The following is a 16735-nucleotide window of genomic DNA, read 5'->3' on the forward strand; positions in this document are numbered from 1 at the left end:
ATTATGCCTGGAGACTTGAGTCAGAGTGGGCCCAGCGATTGCGAGCTGCAAAGCTGAGTTCCATCTCTCAGTCCAGGCAACAAGATGCCCGTTAGGGTTTCCTTGGTGCAGAGCTGGGCCATCGCAGGTGCAGAGGTGGGGAGTAGCCGCTCAGGCTCCAACCCCAACCTCCTCATTCCTGCCCCGCCCAAGCCTGTCCGTAACATGGCTGCAACCGCTAAGCACTTACTGTGTGCATGGCTTAGCAATCTTGCCGAATTCTTGTAGCCACCCTACTTCTTTTACCCTACGGACAGGAAACCGAGGCTCAGGGTGGCTTGTGTAACCACCAAGGTCACCAACCAGTGACCCAGGCTGATGGGCTCCACAGCCAGTCACACGGGGGTTCCCAGGGCTCCTCCAGGAATGACTGGTCTGCTCTTGGCATTCCTGGTGGGGAGAGTTCCAGAACACAGCACAGGGGAACTCCTGACCTTCGGCCTCTCAGAGGCTCTGGCCAAACTCTGGAGGAGGCATTTCCACTTCTGAAAATACAGCAGGTTGCCCTGCTGTGGGTGGGGGGTGGACCCTCAGGCTTTCTTGCCCCACCCCTGTTCCCCTGAAGGAACTCTGCACACCTTTCTGCACACCTACCGTGTGCAACTCATCCAGCAGCAACAGAGACCCCATCTTAATGTCACCACCCAATGGGGAAGGTCCTCAGTGGGGGTGATCCTCCACCTGAGAGTGGGGGTGTAGCAGGAGGGAGGGCCCACCCTGCCAGGCTGTCGTGGGGCCTCCTCTGCCCTTCCCCCCACCCGCTTCCAGGGCCCAGCAGTGGCTCCCCCTCCTCTCCTCTTCCCGAGACCACCTTTGCAGGTGTGTTTTGGGCAGAGGGCGGACCTGGCCACTGTGCCTCACCTGTTTGGCTCCATCCTGGGCAGGTCCTGCAGCTTAATCATTGCCTTCAGCACTGACCCCTGGAGGGTCATCACGGTGCCCAGATTCTTCATGTTGCCATAAAGGGGACAGTTTATCCAAAGAATGGGCTCCGAGTGTCAGGCTGCGGGTTTAACCTGCGTGTTCCCATCTCTGTGGTGGGAAAGCTACCCCGGGAGGGGAGGTTGCTGCTTCGTGGGGTGACTTGAAGGGTAAGGGTTGGGGGTGTGTCCTGGAGCCCTGGGGCCGACAGGACCCCGCAGAACCTCCCTCCCCTTGGCGGTGTGGCTTTGCTAGTTGCTGCCTTAGATGTTTATTGCACCTGCTCTGCTGGCCGGCTCCAGCAGGGACAGAAAGCATTCAGGAGTGACCAAGGCAGATGAGGCCCTGGTCCTCGAGAGTGGAGACAGAAACGAACAAAGAACAAGTGATCCGATACTGAGGGATGGAGACAAGTGTGTGAAGGAGCCCAGATCTGCAGAGGGGCATCGTCGGGATCAAAGGGAGCTGGTGTGGAGAGCGCCAAGGGGCGAAGGGGGCTTTGATAGTAAGGGGGCGATCAGGGTCCCTCCACCCTGAAAGGCTGTTGCCAGGGCTGGGGAAGGGGTAGCACCCACCCCCAAACCCCGCCCCAGGTCTCAGCTGTCCACTCTGCCTGGCTGGTCACTGATGCCCTCTGTCCTTCCCCTCCAGAGGCACCCCAACGCCCTGTCTTTTCGCTGCTCACTGGCCGACTTCCAGATTGAGAAGAAGATTGGCCGAGGGCAGTTCAGCGAGGTGTACAAGGCCACCTGCTTGCTGGACAGGAAGACAGTGGCTCTGAAGAAGGTGCAGGTGAGCCAACAGCGCCGTGGGGTCAGAACCACACGGCAGGAGCCGGCTGGTGTCTGAACACTGTGGCCCTGGGCTAGTCCTGCCTCTCCCCTGCAAAAAACCCGGGAAACTGGCACTCTCCTCACTCATGGGGCTGTGGGAGAATCAGGCGGCCTTGTCTTTGCGAAAACTCTCTGTGAACCATAAAGGAAAACAAGGATGAGCACATGCTGAGTGCCTGCTGTATACTGCGTTATGCTGGAGCTCACAGAATCTTGACAGCAGCTCTGTGGATTGGGGATTTATCACCCCATTTTTCGGAGGAGGAAAACTGCAGACACGTGAATAACTTACCAGGGCTGGTGGGGGAAGCTAAGTGGGAGCTGAGGCTCAGATCTGCAGCCAACTGACCCTCTCTGGTAGCTCTGGGCTACTGCCCGACCTCTGAGTCCCTTCTAATCGAAGGAGTGGGGTCAGGCAGATGCGTTCTATGCAGCAAAGCCCAAGGAGGAAGCTGCTCGTGAGAGCCTTTGGGCCCCTCTGAATGGCTCTTTTCTGCAGGAAATGGCCTTGAGTCCTCCAGCAGGGCTTCCACAGCCCCTCGACTTGCTCATTTACCTTAAAGAATGAGATTAACTGGCTGGGCAGAGGACGCTCAGGAGAGGGAAGGCAGTTCAGACACAGTGACGAGGTGGAGAGATGGGCGAGGAAGCCCCGCCTGAAGCCGGACAGTGTGATTCTGTCCTTGTGGATCTGGGTGCTGCACACGTGGCCTGGGATGGTCGGAGGGGACACAGGCTCCTCGGTTCAGAAAAGGCCCGTGTTCTGCGCTTTGTCTGCCAGGGATGGGCTCACATGGGTTCTGCGTGTGTTGGTTTTTAGTGCTGGGATGGGTTCTGCGGGCGGGCGGCTGTAGTGTCGCCTTCCGGTTTGTTCCTATAAGTTAGGATGTGCTGGGAGGACCCACGTGGAGTGAACACGGCCTGGGGGGCATCAGGGGGTGCATGCTATACCCCTTCTTCAAACTTGGTCCACATGACTGCCCAGTGAGGTCAGGCTGTTGGCCCCATTTATAGACGCGAAGACTCAGGCTCCAAGGGTGTTTCCTGTCCTACCCCTTACCGGTGCATGAACTTAGCAAGTCACAGGACTTCTCTGGACCTCAGTCTCCTCCTCTGTAAGTTGGCCAGCATTAACCCCCACCTCATAGGAGCTGCTGAGATGATTGAGTGGGAATTGGTCAGCACAGTGCCTGGCACGTGATGGGCACCCAGTTATCTGAACCATTGTTCTTACAGGGTTCCCGCTGCAAGGAGGCGTGAGAACCCAGACTGGGGTCCCGGGCCTTGTGCTCCCTCTGGGGCTCTGGGTGCTGGTTTTAACCACTCTTTCTCTGTCTTCTCTCACTCAAGATATTTGAGATGATGGACGCCAAGGCCAGGCAGGACTGTGTCAAGGAGATTGGCCTCCTGAAGGTGAGTGCCCTGGGCCGAGCAGGAGCCCCACGCTTCCTTAGGCCAGGCTGGGCCATGTCGTGACCATCACAGCCCCTTAGCCCTTTAAATTCAGAAACGACGTACTTTGGAGGAGGGCAGCGGCTGGTTTGTCCTCCTGTGGCTGAGTGGGGACCCGCCTCGCCTCTGCCCAGTCCTTGCGGCGCCCCCAGACTGGCTGTCCTTGACCCTTGCGGATCTGGATGTGGCGGCCGTGGACCAGGCTGTTGGGGAAGGAGCGGAGGTGGGTGTTGGGTCCGACTGCGGTTTGTCTGTCTCTGTCTCCCTGTCGGTCTCATCCCATCTTTGCGCTCAGCCTCGTGCCCTTGTATTTCCATGCGGTGGCACGCACGTCTGAATATTCAGCCAGGTGTGTTCTCTTCTTCTCTCCCATTCTCGTGCTCCCTCCAGGAGATGCTCTGTGCCAGGGAGACAGAGCCAAGCCAGTCTGGGGCACTGGGCAGAATTAACAGCCGAGCACGGGGCCCCGGGTTCTGGGAGCTAGAGGAGCTCGGGGCCCCTGAGGTGTCCACCTGTTGGACTCTAGCCAGGCCTCCAACAGGGAGGAGGCAGGATGCACAACTGGGGATGGGTCCCCCGGGAGTAGCTGATGTGCCTGCCCCTCTGTGAGCAGAAGTCCTTGATTCCACCGGAGCTGCACAGGGTTGTGTGAAGGACAGACCTGCAGGGCCCGTCCAGGGCGAGGGGTGGTGGTGGTGGATGGTGTCTATGGTCATCCTTTCCCCCTTCCTGCTGGATTCCCCTCTGGTCTCCTGAGAGTCAGAGATGACAGAACTTTCTGGACTAGACCTATTTCCCTGGTCTAGGGGTGGCTCTCCCTGGGGCTCTGCCCTCCTCCCCTGAATCTCAGGTTCAGGATTCCACCTGAGAATTAGGAGGTGATGGAGGAGAAGAAAAGGGATGGGCTTTGGAGGCCCGGGATCCTGGATTCAAATGCTGATGTCTTCGTTTACAAGCTGTGCGGCCTTAAGCGTATGACTTAACCTCCCTGAGCCTCAGTTTGCCCATCAGCCCAATGGTGAGAATGCCGGCCTTACAGGATATGGGCAGATAGAGAGAATTAAATAAAATAGTATCGGGGGAGTTCCCTGCTGGCCTAGTGGTTAGGATTCCAGGATTTCATTTCCGTGGCCTGGATTCAGTCTCTGGTTAAGGAACTGAGATCCTGCAAGCAGCGTGGCATGGCCAAAAAATAAATCAATGAAAAATTTTTAAAAATAAAGTAGTGTCTGAAGAGGGCCTGGCACAGGAGAGCACACAGTCAGCACTGACTTGGTGTCCTCTGTCCCCACATAGAGAGCTTGCTTGGCAGCTTCCTGTAAAGTGGGCTACTGGTACAGTCAACCATGGCACCCTCCCCCGCCACCCCACCGCCCAGGGATTCCCAGGCAGGAGGGAGAACAGACAGGCGGCAGATGGTGACCTTCGGGTGATGCTGGCAGACCCAAGGGCGCCGGGGAAATCGTGCAGGGCCCAGGGCCTGGTCTCAGAATCTGGAAGGCTGAGACAAGCCTGCTGCAGGAGCCCTGACAGCATGGATGGGCGTGCAGATCATGGTGGACTTGAATGCCACATTCAGGATGTGAGACTTGAACGTGGGGACAAGAAGGGGGCCCAGCAGTGGCTGAGCGCGAGGTGTTGTGGCCATATGGGAGTTGTGGATGCTCGCAGGGGTGGCCCTTGGCTGTGATGGGTCCCAAGGGGGAGGCTAGAGGCTTGTAGGGAGGTATCCTTAACTCCAGCCATCACAGGTCCTAAAATACTCTTCAGATAACATTTTGAAAGTTTTACTAAATGATTAACTTTGGACCCAGTTGTGATCCCTGAAACTGATTCCCCAGCCCTGGGGAGTGGCTGTCTGGATCACACACCCCTGTCTCCCTACTCGTGGCCAAGAACACATGTGTGCTGCTCACATGAGTAAGGGATTGTACACGTGTGCACACCAAGCCAGCCTGTTTGGTTCTTGGGCTCAGAACTGAGTGACCACAGCCTCTTCGGTGAGGCTGCCCCAGGTGGCATGACCTGGGCCTGCCTGGTGTGGGGTCTCTGACCCTCCCCCAGGCTGCATTGCCACTGAGCGTGGTCAGCTGCGGGCTTCGCAGGCAGAAACGTCCCTTGCTCACTAGCTCTGGGGCCGTGGGTAAGCTGCTGACCACTTGGGGCCTTGGTTTTCTCATCTGTCTAAGGGGTTGATGACGAGAATGCTGTCTTCAGAGGTGTTGTCGTGGAATTAGTGAGAAGATGCATTGGAAGGACTCAGTGTAGCATCTGGTCAGAGGCAGCCCCCGTTGCCATGGTTATAACCTCTGCCACCAGGCCAGCCCCTTTGCAGAACGTGACCCACCTCTCCAGCCTGCCTGTGGGAAGTCAACAGGAGGTGCCAGGGCATGGGATGTTTCCTACAATACAGAAAGAAGCGCGGTCCTCAGAGGGGCCACTGCGCGGCATCGTTCATGCTGTTCGCACCAGGACCAGTGAGAGGCTGCCAGGCGGGGCAGGACAGTGACGCACAGCATAGATACGTGCCCCTCACGCCGCACCTTCTGGGCCTTTGGGAAAATGTGCTTTCAAGTGGCCTCTGGGTGGGACCCCCGCTGGACTGGCTGACCTTACTGTGGCGGAATATTTGAGTCCCTCTGCCTTCCCTAGATCCTGGAGTCATTTCAGTATAGTTTCAGTTATAAGGAATGCCAGGGTCTCCTGTCAGCCAAGCAGGGGCTGACTTCCGGCCAGTGGGGGTGCGGTCCTGTCCAGCAATCACACAGGCCACGGTGATCAGGCCAGAATCAGGGCTTCATTACTGAGCACCGTGCTCAGGGCAGCTCTCACACCAGGAATGATGTTTTCTCAAGATTTCACAAAGGGTGGGTCAGAAACTGAGAAAGTGGGAAGGAAGAAGGAAGGAGGTGGACACTTCCAAGTATTCCGGGACCACTGAGTACAGAGGTGGAGTGGTGGGGGTCTGGCCCTACCCTGGAGGGGCCTGGGTGGATGTGATGATGAAGAGGAGGGAGAAAAGGGTCATTTCCACAGTGTCTGTTGAGTCTTAGCTGCGAGTGGTCACCATGTAGATATTTCAGGGGTATCAGCCTGTGTAATTTTCACAGCTTCTCTGCAAAAGATTATGCCCATTTTACAGAGGGGACACTGAGGCTCAGGGATGCAAAATGGCTTTCCCCGTGTCACCCAGGTCTGCAGGCCATTCCCCCCAGATACTCGCCTCTCCAACTGTATCATCTCTCACTGGCTCCATCTCCCTCTTTTTCTCTGTTTGGGCAGCAACTGAACCATCCAAACATCATCAAGTATTTGGATTCATTCATCGAGGACAATGAACTGAACATTGTGCTGGAGCTGGCGGACGCGGGCGACCTATCACAGATGATCAAGGTGAGGGTGCCTGGCGGGAGAGCTGGGTCTCGGGGTGCTGCCCAGGTCAGGTGCCCCCCCCACCTCAGCCCAGATCCCCCAGTGCTCTGGTCTCAGGTAGAGGCAGCTGCTCAAGGACACTCGCCCCCCGTCCCCCCTTGCTGATGCCCAGAGGCCTCAGTTATGGTCCCATCCACACTTGCTGGGAGAGGGTCAGCCACGGGCAGAAAAGACCCATCTGGGGTCCCTCACCACCCCAGCCCACCCATGGGCTCATGGCCACTTTTGCCTCGCAGAAGGGATGGGGCATAACCCCCTGTAGGTCAGACCCCAGGTCTCAGAATCTGGGAAAGTGTCTTCTGCCTCATTTTATAGACGGGAAAACTAAGCCCAGAGAGGTTGGAAGAGTTACCTGAGGATCCCCAGCAGCATGGGCACAGACCCGTGCCAGTGACCCAGGTCTCTGCTTCCAGTGGCCCTCCGGTGGCATCATCCCCAGGGGACCTTCCTGAGCCCCTCAGCCCTTGCGAGACATCTTCCTTCCCATATAATGGCCGAGGTCAGGGATCTCAGAGATTTTGAGCAACCTGCCAAGTCCCACAGGCAGCCCCCAGACTGCCCGTTCACCTCCCCCCCGCCCCGCCTTGAGCCCAGAACTGGGTCCGCCTGAGCCTGGACACGGGGACCTTCACAGCTCCACCGATGGGGCACCCACTGCAGGCCACAGCCGTGCTGCGTGTATGCCTCACTCACTGAGTCCACACTACCCTTAAATAGTGAGGCTCAGAGAGGTTTTGTCACCTGCGTGCGGTAGCACAGTCTCTAAGTGGGATCCCTGGGCCAGCGCGCTCAGCTCCACTCACCCCGCCTCCTTCAAGGTCGTCGCTCCCTGGCTGGCTGGACCCTCATCCACAGACCGTGTTGGTGGGCCTGCATCGCTCCTCCCCCGAGCCCAGTCTGTCCCTAAGCCGGGCTGGGCCATGCCTGAGCCCCCACCCTGCTCTGTCTTTCCCACCAGGCACTGGGGATTGAATGATTGCTCGGTGCCTACTCTTCTGAAATTTGGCTCCTAGGAATAGGGGCATCTCTGGGAAGCAGCATTACTTGAGTTGTTATCACCTGCTTTTATACTTTCATTGACATATTAATGGGTTTGCAGGGATGTTAATCTCCACGCAGATCCCTGGTGGAAACAGATGTGCTGTATCACATCTCACTTCTCCCCCGCTCCCCCCACTCTTTTTCTCCTTCCTGTGTCATTCTCTCCCTGAACACCATGCATCCAGACCTGCTCTGTGCCCACCCCCATGCTGCTGGCCTAGGCGCGGCCCTCAGGGAGCTCGCCTTCTGATGGGAGAGCAGAGCTGTGAACGAGCAGTCACGAGCAGCAGTGAACAAGCCAAGTTCAGGGTCTGTGGGAGCCAGGGAAGGCTTCCTGGAGGAAGTGACACCTTAGCAGGGAAGGCTTCCTGGAGGAGGTGGCATGTTAGCAGATACCCGAGGGGAGACCTACAGCCTAGAGGCAGAGCAGCTTGTGCCAGAGCCCAGAGGGATGGAAGCCCAGGGTCCACAAAGCACTTTTGTCTGGTCAGGGTGCTGCACCCTGTCAGCCCCTGTGGCCCTCAGACCCCCTCACAGCCTCTCAGCTCATGGAGGGGGCTGGAGTCAGACAGTGGGGAGTTGGGGGTGCTGGGGAAATTATAGATCCCTCCCCTTCCTGAACCTCAGTTTCCACCGCTGTTGTGGGGGCCTCATCGGGGAGGGCTGCGTGGGAGCTGCAGGGCCTGGATGCAAGCTCCTTCCAGCCAGAAGAGACAGGAGGGAGGCATGGTGGCATCCAGCATCCTTTGTACCTGGCCTGGGGTGGTGCCTCCCCTCACCCCGGCTTCCCCTGGGCCAACCCTGACTCAGGGTTCAAGTCGGTTATTCACACCCTTGGTTTCTGGGGCGGTGGCCCAGCTTCCAGGTGCTTCAGGCCCTTCTGTCTCAGGAGCCCTCCTCCTCACATGGCCTGGCACCTCCCTCCCTCTGTCAAGGGCCCCTCACCCTCCCCTTCCCCTGCTGAGTTTGTGGCCCTGCAGGCAGAGCAGCTCAGACAGGCAAGGCAGGGCAGTAGGAAGACCCCGGGCCCAGGGTCAGACACACCTGCGGGATGACCTGGGCAGCTCCCTGTACCTCAGTTTCCCATCTGTAACGGACCCAGCATAGTGCTCAGGGCCTGGGAGCAGCTGTTTCTCTGGCCTTTCCTTCTCTCTAGCTGCCTCTGGCTTTTGGAGGGAACAGGGGCCTAGGCAGGGCTCAGCCTGGGGCCACACTGAGTCCTGGCCTGACAGGAAGGCGGCTGGCCAGCAGACCCTCTGTCCCAAAGGCCCCCAGCCTCCAAAGCCAAGCAGCACCGCCAGGGCCACGTGCTGGCGTTATTTACGATGGATGGTGAAGCCGGAGCTGCTGCCACCCCAGAACCCACCAGAGACTCCGCGCCTTCCCGCTAAATGTCACCCGTACCAATAGGACGTGACATTTAGAAAATCACCACGCACAGCCGCGCGCGTCCCCATTTAAATGCTATAATGAGGATTAGCTAACATTAGGGTACAAGTAACACCGCAGTGCGGCCCACTGTGGAGGCCTGAGGTGGTCCTGGGGGAGCTCTGTGCCGGGAGCCAGGGGCAGCTGACTCATGAGGTCCCCTCCCAGAATGGAGCCTTAGAAGAGCCTCATGGGGCTTTAGAGCCAGTCCAGGGGCTTCCCACTATGACTGTCCCAAGGTTGGAGGTGTCCACGTCCGGTTCCAGCTCTGCCGCCCCTGCTGGATGACCCTGGGCAAGTTCCTGAACCTCTCTGACCTTGGGCCTTCATCAGGTGGTTACTGGTACCATTAGAAGTGGGTAAAGAGCTTGGGCTTCCCAGGTTGAGCTGTTGTAACTCTGCCCCTTATTGCTCCCGTGCGGCCCTCAGTTTCCCCATCTGTGAGATGGGTGCAGCCATCACTGTGGGGCTCAGCACAGAGGCTGCACATGGCAGGTGCTTAGCAGAGGCTAGCTCGGGTCCCACCTCCTGCCTCAGGCTGCGAGTGTCCTGGGTCTTCCCTGTGCCGGTCTGGCTGCCAAGTCTTCACCTCTGGCTGCTTTGGGAAAAGATGGTTGCTCTAAGTGAACAGAAACTAGGTTCCAAATGACGGGTGTGTGAATTATGTCCCCGACCCCTACGGGCCTGGCCCACAGGAGATCCCCCTGGAGGGATGCTGATCTGAACAGTGGACGAGGACATGTTCCTGGTTGATTGAGCTCTTTCAGGACCCTTGGTTACTTACAGATCACTCAGTGCAGCCTGGGTAGGTTTTGAGTTTTAGGCTTTTGTTTTTTGCTTTTTTTTTTCTGCAGTGTTAAGTATGATTTCCCAGGCAACAAAGTAGGTTGTGCCTGTTGAAACTGGAAGGTCCATTTGAGACTGTCAGGCCCGCTTCCTGGAGGTCCTTGCCATGCTTGTTCATGGTTACATGTGCTGGCTCCCAGGAAAGGAGCTGGGATTTAAGCACCAAGCAGGTCTTGGGTGCCCCCATCCTGGGCTGGGCCAGGCCCAGGGCAGAGAGCCCACCCCAGTCACTTCTGCAAGGAACTAATCCCTGTCGGGCAGTGTGGGAGGAGATGGACGTGTGTCCAGGAGACTCCAGGTAGAGGGTCATAGAGAGCAGCCTTCAAGATGTGGTCCCAGCATCCCTTCAGCGAAGCCATCAGAACATCCCCTGTGTCCAGGCCAGCCCCGCCTTCAGGGAGCCCCATGCTGGTGCTGGGGGTGGACACGTGACCCCTGGAGCCGGGACCCTACAGCGGCACTCCCAGGCTCGTCACCCAAGCCTGTCCGTGTGTCTGTCTACCCCTCCGCAGTACTTCAAGAAGCAGAAGCGGCTCATCCCGGAGAGGACCGTGTGGAAGTACTTCGTGCAGCTCTGCAGTGCCGTGGAGCACATGCACTCCCGCCGGGTCATGCACCGCGGTACGTGCCGGGGGCCGCGGGACACAGCCTTCCCCTCGGCTCCTCCCGGCTGCTCGGGACAGCCTGAGGAGGGCAACCGCCTTGTATCCCCAGCCGGTGGGTGGCCAGCATCTTGCCTGTCCTTACAGTGTCAGAGAATGGGAGCGGGAGGCCTCAGGCTTGATGGCACCCTGGACCTTGTGCCCCTGTCAGGGGCCTCCCCAAGGTGACAGCACCAAGTGCCATGTAGTCACAGGGACCTCAGGAACAGGGGCCATGCTCAACACATAATCTCCAATCCCCGAAACCAGCCCGGAGCCAGCAAGAGGGGGCTGCAGCGAGGGTAGGGTGGGTGGAGAGACTGGCAGGGAAGTCATGGCTAGTTCCGGTACTGCCGCCAGCTCTGCCTGGGAGGGCAGGGAAATCATCCCAGAAAAGGGAACTTTTCATCTGGGCTTTGAAGTCTTAGTAGGAGTTGGCTGGACAGAGGAGATGAGTGTTTCTGAGAGCTGACATCATCCTAAACTGTGAGCAAAGAGCCTGTTGAGTGCCCAGCAGAGTGCTGTGTGCTTTAGCTAGATGACTTTACTGATTCCTCCATTTGTTCATTTTGCCTGCATTTATCAGTGTCTGCTGTGTGTGAGGCACTGCCCTGGTGACTGGGGAACAGCACAGGTTACCTCCCTGAGCACCTCCTTCATCTGTTATACAGACCTGCATAGAGTACCCACTCTGCTGTAAAAGAAGAAACGAGAACAAAAATCCCTGCACTCCTAGACCTCACAGCAGCCCTGAGCTGTAGTGAAGTTAGACCCATCTTACAGATGAGGAAACTGAGGTTACATTTCTCAAAGTCCCACAGCTGGGCAGAGACAGGGCCAGGGTCTTGCCTGAGAGAGCAGGACTGAGGACTAAACCCCCATCACCTGAAGGGCCCCACTCTCTGGCCACCCCCAGGCCTCCTCCTCCTTCCCCTTGCCACCAGGCAACCTCACTGCAGACCCCACACCAACCCCCCTCTCCTTCCCCTGCAGACATCAAGCCTGCCAACGTGTTCATCACGGCCACGGGCATCGTGAAGCTGGGCGACCTCGGCCTGGGCCGCTTCTTCAGCTCAGAGACCACCGCGGCCCACTCCCTAGGTAAGGACAGGCCGTTCACACCCCAGCAACCCCTAAGGTCCTGGATGATGTGGGGAGTGCGAACCCTGTCCCTGGGGTGCCTTTGGTTAGAACCTCCGATGTTCTGCTTCAGAACAGTGGGCAGAGGGGAGTAAACCAAGGACTGGAGGAGCCCAGGACGCAACCACCGTGTCCTCACGAGCTCATGTTTTAGGGATAGGGAGGTGTGGCTCCATGGTCGCAGAGACCACCATGCCATTTTTCTCGCTGCTGCACGGTGTCCCATCGTGTGTGGGTGTGGTGGTTTTGAAGCTCTCGTCCCCATCTGACCCTGGAGGACCCCTGGCCCGGCCTCCCTAGCAGCTGGTGCACCGTGACTGTTCTGTTAGATCAGAACAAAAGGATGTTCAAGGACCTGCCAACACGTGAGATCGTGACACTTCATTCATTCATGTACATTCAGCCCGTTCCTCCTGCTGGGGATGTTTGGGCTGTTTACAGCTTTTGGCTTTTAAACCGGCAGTTTCAAAGCTGTAGGAGCCCAGTGCTTTCATGGTGGAGGTGACTTTGTAGCTGAAGTGCGGGAAGTGACTAGGAGCCCACGAGGTACGGAGGAAAGGATGGCATGGGGAGGGTCGAGGACCCATGGGTGGCAAGGAAGGCAGGCGGGGCCTAGAAGGCTGAGCTTAGTGGGAACACCATCCCGGGAGTGCGGGGGCACTGAGGGCCAGACGCCGGAGGAGACTGGGAGGTCACATGTGTGTTTCGGGTCATGTTAAGCACTGTCCAGCTTCAGAATCCAGATATGTGAGCGAGTAAGTGAAGTCACTCAGTCGTGTCTGACTCTTTGCGACCCCATGGACTGTAGCCTACCAGGCTCCTCTGTCCATGGCATTTTCCAGGCAAGCATATGGAGTGGGTTCCCATTTCCTTCTCCAGATGTGTGAGCAAATGCGAAACTTGGACGGCTGGAGAATTTTACACTTGATTAGAAACCAGCGAAGTCCCCAGTGTGTGTGGAACACAGAAGTAGGGTCCCCTGGGTGCTGTGACCAGGGCTGCATGGGAACATTTCAGGCCAGGGCAGGGTGCAGGGGCATTTCCCCGACCCCCAGCAGTTCCTGGCTCTTTGCCGTGGCGTCTGCAGGGGACGGTGCCTGAGACTCATCTCCCCCATTCGGTGCCGCATCCACAGGAGGGAGCTGGTCCTGTGCACAGGCCGAGCCCCTCGAACACTGCTCTGTTGTCCACTCGCATCCCCCGCACTCCGTGGCCCAGCCAGTGCATCTCCGGTCTTCCTGTGCGCTACACCCCTGAGAGCCTGCGGCGTGCCAAGAGACACACAGCAGCCTTCTGGAAGACACGCTTTCCTGGTGGAAACTGTCACTGTTCATACAGGTCCTGATGGCTCGAGGCTCTCAGGATATAGCACACAGTCTGGAGAAACAGGCTAACTCAGAGATCAACAGCTCCCAGCTGGGAACCGGAGAGACTGTGAGTGTGTGTGACTGTGTAAATGCGTGTGTGTATGTGGTTGTTTTGAAATCGTCATCCCTATCTGACCTCAGAGGACCTCTGGCCCGGCCTCCTTAGCAGCTGGTGTGCTGTGGCTCTTCCGTTAGGTCAGAATGAAAGGATGTTTAAGAACCCGCCAACCCTTGAGTTGGCGATGCTTCGGTCATGCCTCAAGTAGATGTCAGGGTCCATAGGCTCCTTCCTCTGCGCTGATGAGGAATCTGAGACCCAGGGAGCTTGAGGGACTCTTCTGAGTTCTGTGATGGCAGAGCCGGGCCGTGATACGGCCCTCCCGGTGCAGCACCTGGTTCTTCCAGGAGCCCAGGGTTGGGGGCCCTGGAAGGATCTGCCTCCGGAGCTCGGCCACTGACTCCTGTACCTGGGAGGAAGCCGTCTCTTTCTCGCTTCCCCATATCCTTCTCTTTGGGAAAATCATTGTGTCTTGTCAGCTTGGGACTGTTTACCTCTCTGGTGCAAGGGCTTCAGAAAGGCCAGAAATTCAAGGGAAACCGTCAAAGAGCAGAGTTAAAGCCACTGCCTCCTGTCCCCTGTCAGTCAGGTCCCAACCCTCCTCTGTCCCGCCGGGGAAAAGACTGCGGCACAAGTCAGAGCTGGTTAAGATCACATCGTGAGGAGCGGGCAGAAATGCGGGCTCGTCCAACAGTGTGAGTTTATCGACTTGGACTGGTGCACTTATTATATTAATGAGAAGGAATTGGAACTTGAGAAAAGGCTGCCCGGGTAAGCCAGGCTCTTCCCACAGCCTCTGAGTGGCTGTCGGGCCTCATGGTAGGTGGAAGGAGCCCTCCTGGGGCCGTGTGCCCATCGAGCTGAGAGGCCCGCACGGGCTCAGCAAGGCCCTGTGGCCAGAACCGGGGGCCAGGCCCCACGAAGGTGACAGTGCCAAGCCAGAGCCCAGGTCTGAAGTCTCGGAGACCAGGAGAAAAGACCCCCTTCCGTGGCGAGGTTCCACCACACACAGCTGTCCCATACACACATTCGGCGGGGCAGCAGGCTGCACGAACTGCAGGTGCCTCGTGACTCAGGACGGACTTGGGGGGCAGAGCCTCCCGCACACCCCATGTGTGGGTGTGAATTATGCATCCATTGCCTCTCTGTGCACCTACTACGTGGGGGATGTTCCGAGGCAGCCACGTTGCCCCAGCAACCACCTTGTCTCCAGAGGCTGCTGACCCAGGGTAGGGCTTATGCAAATCCCATCTCCTCCTGCCGCCTCCTCCCCCAGCCCCCTCCCTGCCTCCATATTTGCTAACACGAGGCTGGCATGAAAGGGCATTAGTCATGCCATGGCCGGGCTGACAGGTGCGGTACCCAGCGGTGGCAGAGCGGCTGCCTCGGTGTCAGGAATAGGAGCCGTAATTAGAGCGCGGAACAGAATGAGCGTCAGACGAATTACCAGGCAGCAGATCATATTTGTCAGGAAGGATTGCATACATAAAAATTAAGTGACAGTACACGCCGGCATAATGAAAGAAAAATGAAAGATTTGCCTACACACAGCTCACAAGCTACAAGCAAGTGTCTCGCTCCGAGCAACGGCAGCAGCTGCAAGACAAATTGTGGGGCTGGGAGAGCAGGCTCTGCCCGCTCTGCCATGAGACCCGACGGCCTCGGGCTGGGATCGGGGTGGGAGGTGAGGCAGGCTCACATTCAGGCCATTACCGCTCCCCACCCTTCTTTCAGGGGGGCTGGAGAAGACAGGTCCGGTTGGGGGCAACCCTTGTCAGGTACCCACGGTAAGGCCGTTTTCCATGTCACTGACCCCTGGCCTGGCTGTGGGGCATACATAAATCCTTCCTTCGCCTTTCCGCAGGCCAAGTGCCCTGGTCCTGGGCTGGGTGCAGGATGGGAGGTTACGGGAACATGAGGTGATACAGCCTTCCCTGCTCTCGGGGGGTTCCCAGACAGACCCAGGGTGGCACTGTGGGGGGGGGGGCAAGCAGAATGGTATGCGGCGGGCCCACTGTGTGAAGGCACAGTGCTGGCTGGCTGATTCAGCTGTGCCCGAGGAGCAAGGGTCCACTGGGACCTGGAGCAGCCTTGGCCACTCCCAGGGGCTTTATTTTCATCTTCTGAAGTCGCTAAACTGACCAAGGAGGTGTGTTAACAAAGAAGACATGGTTTAAAGGATGTTTGAAAAACATGTTGCATCTTAAAAACGTGGACCAGTGAGGCTTAAAATCTTTTGACAGATGAGGAAACGGGGGCACAGAGCAGCACTGCCATATCCCTGTGGTCCCCAGGCAAGCAGGGGCTGGAGAGTCCTTTTGGGGCTGGAAAATGTGTTTAGCATCTTCACCACCAGCCAAAGCATCTTCATGTCCCAGGTGGTACCTTGCTTAGTGCTCCAGCCGCCCAGGGAGGTGGGAATCCTCAGAACTCGTTAACAGGGGAGGAAGCACAGGTGCAGTGAGGCGAGCACCTTCGCGTTACCAGGTGGCGCTCCAAGCAGAGCCACGTGGCAGGTGGGGGCGTGGCCACGTGGTGGGCGGGGTGGTGCCACGTGGCGGGTGAGGTGCGGCCACGCGAGAGTTTCCATCCAAGGCTTCCTGCGCCATCTTGGGGTGAGCCCCTGATACCTGGGAATGTGGGGTGCCGTGTAACCTGGCAGAGTCGTGCTCCCTGACCCTTAGATCTGTTAGCAATCCTCCATGGGGGAACTACCAGTAGGCAGATATTTATAGGGATGTAAACAATCTGGAATCAAGTCGACGCTGGTAGAAGTACAGTGTTTCATCAACATGGCTGCTTCTCGGGAGGGCTGTGTGGCCTGACCTCGGGTCGGCTGGTAACTTAGGAGGACTTGGTGACAAACGGTGGCACATGGACAGGGTGTTCGTGTATTGTGGTCCCAGTGTTGGGCAGAGCGGGGAGAGTCTGGAGAGGGCCCAGAAGCTGAGGACTTGGCTTTTCTCTCTTGGGGGATGAGAAGCCCTCGGCCTAAGGCAGAGACATGGCGCCTGCCTTGGGGTGCAGGATGCGGGGCGGGGGCGGTGAGAATGGGCAGGACAGTGGGGCAGGGGGGCTAAGCCAAACCGTTGTCCAGGTGAGGTGCAGCAGTTAGGACAGTGGCCAGGGGACCAGGGAGGAGGGGAGCCCCCTCAGGAAGTGAGGCCTGATGTTGTCGGGGGCAGGGAGGGAGTTTCATGGGTCAGGGCCTCCTGCAGCACAGAGGAGTCTGGTCCTCACCGGCTCCCCTGCCCTCTTGGGCACCCCCAGCCCTCCTTTCCTAGGACCACCCCCCTCCATTGCCCAGCCCCTGGGGTCTGTAGGGAGCAGAGCCTTCCCAGAGCTGTTGCTTCCTCCTGTCCGTGTGCCAGGAGTTCAGACTATCCCCATTTTTCTGAGATAGATACCAGGGCTCCAGAATGTGGCAGGGAGGACCCCCACGGACCACTGAGTTCACCCCGTGTTCCACTGGAGGCAGATAGAGAGGGTCCGGTTCTCTGCTGCAACGGGTCCAGGCCTGGCTGGGGTGCCGCTCTG

General features: G+C 58.0%; 1 protein-coding gene across 3 annotated transcripts in view; it reads left to right on the top strand.

The window, feature by feature from the left end:
- The window catches only part of NEK6 (NIMA related kinase 6), an 86198-nt gene that overhangs the window by 50883 nt on the left and 18580 nt on the right, over window positions 1–16735 (top strand). For all 3 annotated transcript variants that reach the window (XM_061433499.1, XM_061433497.1, XM_061433498.1), the window contains exons 3-7: window positions 1612–1752; window positions 3144–3206; window positions 6528–6638; window positions 10505–10613; window positions 11627–11734. In XM_061433499.1, coding sequence (XP_061289483.1) covers window positions 1612–1752; window positions 3144–3206; window positions 6528–6638; window positions 10505–10613; window positions 11627–11734 — 532 coding nt within the window. The remainder of the gene's footprint in view (window positions 1–1611; window positions 1753–3143; window positions 3207–6527; window positions 6639–10504; window positions 10614–11626; window positions 11735–16735) is intronic.

Source organism: Bos javanicus, chromosome 11 (assembly GCF_032452875.1).
Source record: "Bos javanicus breed banteng chromosome 11, ARS-OSU_banteng_1.0, whole genome shotgun sequence".
In the NCBI taxonomy this organism is placed as follows: Eukaryota; Metazoa; Chordata; class Mammalia; order Artiodactyla; family Bovidae; genus Bos; species Bos javanicus.